Source organism: Pteropus alecto, unplaced genomic scaffold, assembly GCF_000325575.1.
Source record: "Pteropus alecto unplaced genomic scaffold, ASM32557v1 scaffold106, whole genome shotgun sequence".
Taxonomy (NCBI): Eukaryota; Metazoa; Chordata; class Mammalia; order Chiroptera; family Pteropodidae; genus Pteropus; species Pteropus alecto.
The window spans coordinates 4,683,340-4,690,728 of record NW_006442103.1 but is presented as its reverse complement, the minus strand read 5'-3'; the positions used below and the strand labels follow the sequence as shown (position 1 = coordinate 4,690,728).

The 7,389-nt window shown below is 36.8% G+C and overlaps 1 protein-coding gene across 2 annotated transcripts in view; it reads left to right on the top strand.

Annotated features, from left to right (window-relative positions):
* FRRS1 (ferric chelate reductase 1) overlaps positions 1–2,171 on the top strand; it is a 40,880-nt gene extending 38,709 nt beyond the window's left edge. For both annotated transcript variants that reach the window (XM_015595370.2, XM_015595371.2), the window contains exons 15-16: positions 1,172–1,233; positions 1,311–2,171. In XM_015595370.2, the coding sequence (XP_015450856.1) occupies positions 1,172–1,233; positions 1,311–1,403 (155 nt within the window). In that variant the 3' untranslated portion in view covers positions 1,404–2,171. The remainder of the gene's footprint in view (positions 1–1,171; positions 1,234–1,310) is intronic.
* The last annotated feature ends 5,218 nt before the right edge of the window (positions 2,172–7,389 follow it).

Below are 7,389 nucleotides of genomic sequence, written 5' to 3'. Positions count from 1 at the left end.
ACTAAGCAAAGCTCCTAAGTCTCCTGGTCTTATTAGCATGGCTTTGTGTAGTAGGTGTCCAGTGGCACAGTCCAGAGAGGGGTTCAACTGCAGGCTGAGTATAGGCATGACTTGTATCCCTCCGGGGCCACCTGTTAAGATTCAGCAAGCAATCCACAGATGCTGTGCTTATAGTTGCTTCAAAAGGCCACACCAGAAACTGAGGCCATCTGCCACCAGAGTGGGTCTTGGGATTGGCTCAGTAAGGAGCACCCAACTCACTGAAAATACAACTGGATGTGGCCTGGGAGTGGCCATGATTTGAGGGAGGCAGAGTTTCAGGGAATCCTCTGGGCAGAGCGACCTCTGTTATCCAGTTTGATAATGTCTCTGCTAGCTATGGCTGCACTGTGTCCCCATACTGGGAGTGGGGAGGAACAATGGGTACTGCCAGCACTTCTGCCCCGGAGAGAACGTTGCCTCCAGCCTTCACTCCATCAACTCAGTGACCACCGTAAGTCCCTGGTGCCTCCCAAGCAGCCCTTTAAGGGGCGTCTGCACCCACTGGCTGCCACTGCAGCAGCCTCTGTCCCACTCAGCCACTCAGACTGGGCAGCCTTGTGTCTTCGTCCCTTCCTACCTCCAACTGTTGCAAGGTGATTTCTAATTTCTCTCCCTAGTTGCAGTGCTTTTGTTCATCTAGATACCAGGTGATTTTGCTTGCTGTTTGCTCTGTGTTTCCATTCCAACTTTGATGTGGTTGTAAGAGGGGTGAACAAAGCCTCTATCATCTATGTCATTTTTAGATCCTTCCCCCTGTCCTGCCATTTTTGATTCTTGATAGAAATACATATGTGAAGCTTTTGATGGCCACCTAATTGTAGCTGGCTATTTAAAATACATATCTACTTAAAACTTGGATTGTTAGAACTTTGATATGGTGTTTATTGACTAGAAAAAGAGAGCGTATTTTAAGTCCCTTGACAAATGTATGCTATAGCCAGCTTGTCCCAATTTATGAGAGGCTTAAATACTCAGGAAGTTTGCAATATTTGGTAGCTTGAAATGGGAGAAAAAAACCCCGGAAATCAGCAAATGCTACAAATCAGAGCTTTTTTCTTTTTCTTTTTTTGAGAATTAGTTTACTTGTGTATCCATTGGCCTTATAAACTTATGTTCTTGTTTTTGACAGTTGAAATATTGGATGATGCTAGAATTCAGATACTTCAGTCATTTACTGTAGCTGAAGCAGAAGTAAGTCCTTCTTTTTTTATTAATTGACAAAAACCTTAATGACAGTAGTTTCTTTCATATGTCAATTTTTCTTTCAGGGTTATGCTTTTAAAAAGGCAGTGTTAGCAATTTACGTCTGTGGGAATGTGGCTTTTCTCATCCTGTTCTTATCCAATATCAACCATCTATGAGCAAGCAAAAACCTTGCTGTTACAGACCAGGTAATAATTATCATCAAGGCAAAGAAACTTGAAGCTGTACTGACTGCATGAATTCATATTCATGAATTCCAATTTGGAAGACCAGGTCATGTCCATAGAGGAATTATGAAGTGTGGTCTTAAGAGAGCAATATTCAACAGGGTCCTATGGACTATAATGTGATGTCAAACCTTTATGTGCAATTCTGAGTCTTATGGAGAGGGTAGTACTTCCTGGAAGAGAAGTGACTCTGTTATGTCTACGCTGAGATTTTTAAGAATGTTAGCATTTAAGAAAATAAACAAGAGCCATTTGGAAAATAAAGGATGTCATTAGGATTAAAAGATTAAAGTAAATATATTTTGAGCTATAAAGGTGTTATGGTACTTTAAAGAAAACATTTTTACTGGTTTATATCAATGGTGTTTCTTAGAACTTTTTGAGAAACTATGGTTTTTGGTCCAGTTTTTGGAATATATCTCTTACTTTATGTATTTTGTTACTTCTTTGGTAAAAGTAGAAATGTGGCTGACCCTATTGTAGGTTTCGTTAACGTTTAAATATATTATGAATTATATAATTTCCATGAAATGAAAGTGTGCATCTTCTGCTTAAAAACTGCCTTTATAAATTCATCAACAAAGCTAAAATAGCATTTTATATGTTAATTATTTTGACAATAAGATTTAAGTCCTATAGCCTTTGGAGATTGTAAACTTGCACTTCAAAAATAAAGCTCACCCTTGTGAACATGTCTAAGTTATTCTCTTTCCTTGGGGTAATAAAATAATATAGGTGGTTCTGTTCTGCTAGTTGTTCCCATGCTCTAATGAATCAGAGTAAATGGTGTTATTTTCCCTCCTATTCTATTAATTTATCTCCTATTTGCTATGAGGACTTCTAGCCAGTGGGTGGCGCCATAATACCAAAGTACTGCTTTGTTCTGTGTCCTCTTGCTGTGATTCATTTTTAGCAGTACTTAGGTAATCATGGGATGCTATTTTCCTTAAAATCCACCAACTCTCAATCTTTATTTGAAAAAATTCTGCCTTTTTGGGGGATAAGGGTGGGTGTGCCGAGATTATTTGTAACAATTGTTTGGTATTTCCCTTTTTATTCCTCTGACCTTGTAACAAATGAACAGAATAATCTAAGGCAAAGGAAACAAGCAGAACTGGACATTCTTTAAATAAAAAGGTTTGGGGAGGCATATTTGATTTCTTTAGGTGTTCGGTCTGATTACATTATAGTTTCTGTTTGGCCCAACGACCTAATTTCTACCTGATGTAAATAATAGCCTCGGCCATGTATCTTACATTTTTTACTGGGTATGTGACATGGAAGTTTGTTTTTCTTTTTTATATTGGTGTTTATCTTAAGTAGCTTAGGGTTGATATGTGAATTTTCTGTTTTCATGTTTTATAAGTTCCAGTCTAAACTTTCCTTTTGAACGTATTTAAAAAAATTTTTTTTCAGTATAGAAAATTGAATGTATACTGAGATATTTTCCTCCAGTTTTCAATTACAAGGGGCTTAAAGATTAATCAGTTTATCTTGATAAATTATATTCTATATATGACAAGGAAAATTTCTTTTAAGGAGAGGATGGACTTCGGTGTGTTTGGTTTTTAAATATGTGAACTTGCTGGATTTCCAGGGCCGAGGCTAAGATATTTTAACTTTTTCCATTTTCACTGATTCATCTGTTGGTACTATTTTGATATATCATCAGTTGATATCGAGTTGTCTGAAGAAGTCTTCATTATTTAATCTTAATAGACCAAACCTTTTCAATAATACAAAATCATGATTCTTCTGCTTATGAGTGGTTGATATCCACAAATTGAAAATGCCTATTCTTCATTTTTCCTCAATTTTTCTTTTTTGTTTTTGTAATAAAAAATCTGGGTGGTTTTCTTAAAACAAAATTTCTTTTGATAGGAGTGGTTGTTAAACAGAATGCCTTTATATCTTCAGCCCTGTTGCCCCTAACAACGAGCAAAATTGTAAGTTTTCAGATGGATTCTTCTATAAAATAAAAATATGTTCTTTTTTTTGGAAAAAAATGAAATGAATTCTAAAAAATTATGGTTGGGGTAGCATTTGTAACTGAGGCTTTTGGTTTTTATTAGTTTCTGGTTTGTGCACATTTATCTCAAGGGCATAGTCGTTTATGGCATAAGTTATTGAATAAATGAATCAAATTCACTTTAGTGCTTGCTTGATTTTTATCAGGATTTTGACTCTAATGTGTGTTAAGTGATATTTATTCTTTCTACATCCTGCCCCAGTCCAGGATGTGTGGCAGTGGGAAAAGACAAATGCAGCAGATGCCAACTAGGAAGCTCTAGGGGCACATGTAGCCTTTGGCTGAAATTCTGTTTATCTGTATGCTCTGATGGAGCAGAGGAGAAAAAAAGAACAAAGGTCTTTGTTTAAGATAATTCATTATAGATGGGAATGAAAAAAAGGCTTCTTGTAAGCTCTTTTCAAATCTGCTTGGGACATACACTGCCCCTATCCACATCCTGCTCTTCCCTTGCCCACCTCCTACTAGGCTCATCTCTGCACCCAGGTCACTGAACGCCCTTTCTGTTCCTCTCTTCCGGGCAAAAGCTAGTTTATCAAGTTTTGACTCCAAGATCATCCTTGCCCTTTGAGCCTTCTCTGACTCTCTCTCCCACATGGGTCTCTTCTTGTCTTGACCATCCTTCTAAATGAAGTGTTGATGGGCTGGGAGGCAGCTGATGCTGTAAATTAAAAAAGACACTGGGAGTTTAAGAGCGAAGTTGGAAGACCTGAATATGCATGTTTGATTTACAAGCTCCATGTCCCAGGCAAGTCGCTTATCTTCTCTGAGACTCATTCCTTCATCTATAAAGCCTGTTCATAGGGCAATCGTAAGGTGCTTTGTACATGTTGATGATGTTGCTATTTGATTACAGTGTTAAACTTTAACAGGTTTTGCATATAAAATGTATATTTTTAATTTTATAAGAAATTTGATATTTGCCTTGAAGACATGTTCAGTGAAATAGCCAGACACACAAGGACAACTATTGTATGATTTTATTTATTTGAGATACCTAAACTAGTCAACTTCATAGAGCTAGAAGGTAGAATGGTGATTACCAGGGGCTGAGGGAGAGGGAAGAATGGGGAGTTTATTGCTGAGTGGGTTCTGGAGATTGTTAGTAGTGATGCTTGCACAATACTGAATGTACTTAATGCACTGAGTTGTACACTTAAAAGTAGTTAAAATGGTAAATTTTGTGTTATGCGTATTTTTACCACCATTAAACAAATCAAAAATAATTGATGTTCATAGCAACACTATTCACAACAGCCAATGATGGAAGCAGATCATACATCCATCAAGAGAGGAATGGATAAACAAATTGTGGTTCCTACATATAGGGGTGTATTATTCAGCCATAAAAAGGAATGAAGTACTGGTACAAGCTATAATGTGGATGAACCTTCAAAATATTATGCTAAGTGAAAGAAGTCAGACATAAAAGGTCACATATTATGATTCCATTTATATGAAATATCCAAAATAGGTAAATCCATAGATATAAGCAGAGTGGTGGTTTCCAGGGCCTTGGGGTGTAGGCAGCTGAGACTAGGAAGTAGTTGTATAATGGGTAATATTGTACTTTGTGGTGATGACAATATGCTGGAGGTGGAGATAGGTAGTAGTGGTACAAAATTGTGAATGTAAGGAATGCTACTGAATTGCCACTGCAAAAATGGTTATATTATGTAAATTTTGTCTCAATAAAACAAATATTGGTCTTAATTAGTGCTCTTGGATTATACCTTTGGGTGGAAAGATCTGGGGATTTTGCTGACTCTAAACTTGGTATCAGCTTAATTTCTTATTTTGTTATCAAACTAGCTAATGTGATTTTGTATTGTGCCTGGTCGTGTACCTCTGGCGTAGGGGAGAGAAAGTTCCTAAAGTTTGTGGAGCATACCTCTAGAAGTATGCCTTCTTCGCATAGTATCTTATTCACGTGTAAAAGAAATTGTATTGTATTCTGGGTTTCCTGTAAGGATCTAAACAAATTTTTTGGTTTCTAATCAGACACCAATATATGGTTATCAAACTCTTGGGATAAGAATTTCCTGACTCCAGTAAATGCTGAGTAAGATCCTGCCAAATTGACCCTTCTCCAGAAAACTAGTGTAAACTTCAAAAAAGCAGCTGCTTGAAAACCCCAGAGAGTGACCAGAAGTAGGAAGATTCTGGTGAGGAGTCTATACTCAGAGGAGGCAATTGTTTGGAATTCTCTGTTTTCATGTTTTCAGCTTCAGGGCAGCTGTAAGCAAGTGCGTGTGGGTGGTGCTGGGTGGTAGGAAAATGACAGTGTCTCTGGCGTAGAAACCAGAGGACTGATGGCCCGGCCAACTGCAGCTGTCAGGGAGAGGGGGAGGGGAAGTGGTCCTGGAAAGGAAAACACTAGAAAGGGGATCCCAATTCCTGTGTGCCTGGTTGACCCCCAAATGTGTTCACATGCATGGAGCAGACCAAACCAAAAAGCTGACCTGAGATTGGAGCAGCAACACAAGAAATGGAGTCTGCAGTTTCATCCAATTAGTTGCCTGCTAAAAAAGAGAAAAATAAGAAAATCTAGTACTTTTATAACCTAATATTTTGTGATGTACAGATGACAGTCCAAAATTACTAATATGAGAAGAAACAGACAATTCTGATCCATTCTGCAAAGCAGGCGTTGGCTAACTTTTTCACTAAAGGGCTCGATAGGAAATATATTATTAGCCTTTATGGGGCATGTGTGGCCTCTGTAGCATAATCTTTTTTTTTTTTAATACAACCCTTTGAAAATGTGAGAAACCATTCTTAGCTTGTGCGCTGTACAAAAACAGGCTGTTAGATATATTTAGCCTTTGGGCCACAGCTTGTGAACCCTGCTCTAAAGAAAGAATAATCAATGAAGACCAACCCTCGAGATTTCTTAGATAACTAGATTCAGGAGATAAGACTTTAAAGCATCTATTATAACTATTCTTAATGATGTAAAAAAAATATGCTTACTGTAAATAAAAAACTGCATAGAAATAGAAATAATACAATAGGACCATATAGAATTGGAAAGCTGAAAAAATAAAGTATTTGAAAAATTCACTGGGTAGAATTAATATTAGAATGGAGACGACAGAGAAAAGAGCTAATTTACTTGAAGACAGATTAATAGAAATTACCGGTTTGAAGAAAATAAAAAAAATATATTTGGAAAAGAATTAAGCAGAGCCTCAGGGACCTGTTAAATGATAAAATCTTTTGGAATTATCTCAGAAGCAGAAGAAAATCTCTGGATATAATGAGTAGAAAACCCCCTTATTTGATAGAATTTGATAACTTTACTGATTTATGATGCAGGAAAACATCTCAAGTAGGAAAGTATAGACAGTCATGCTTATGCGAATCCTAGTCATACTCTTGAAAGCGAAAAATACAGAGCAACTCTTGAAAGAAGAAACAGAAAAATGAAACATTATATACAGGGGAATGATTTCATTAACATCTGACTTGTCATAGGCATCTGTGGAGGCTAGAGAGAATGGAATAACATCTATAAAGTACTGAAAGAGAAAGAAAAGTCAACAAGGATTTTGTACAAAGAAAAAATACCCTTTAAGAATAAAGGCAAATATAAAGACAGTTTTGGGTGAAAGACATCTAAGAGAGTTTGTTGCTAGCACATACGCTCTGCAGGAAATGCAAAAGGAAGTTCTTCAGGTTGAAGAAAAGTGACAGTGAATGGGAACACAGATCCTCAAAGGAATGAAGAACACTCAAAATGGGACGTACTTGGTCAATATAAAACTGTTTTTTCAAAATTTCCTACTTAAATTCTTAATAATAAATGTTCATTTAAAGCAAAAAAGTACATTTTTCGTGGGGTTTATATTGTATGCAGATGTAATACATATAACAAGTTAGTGTTAA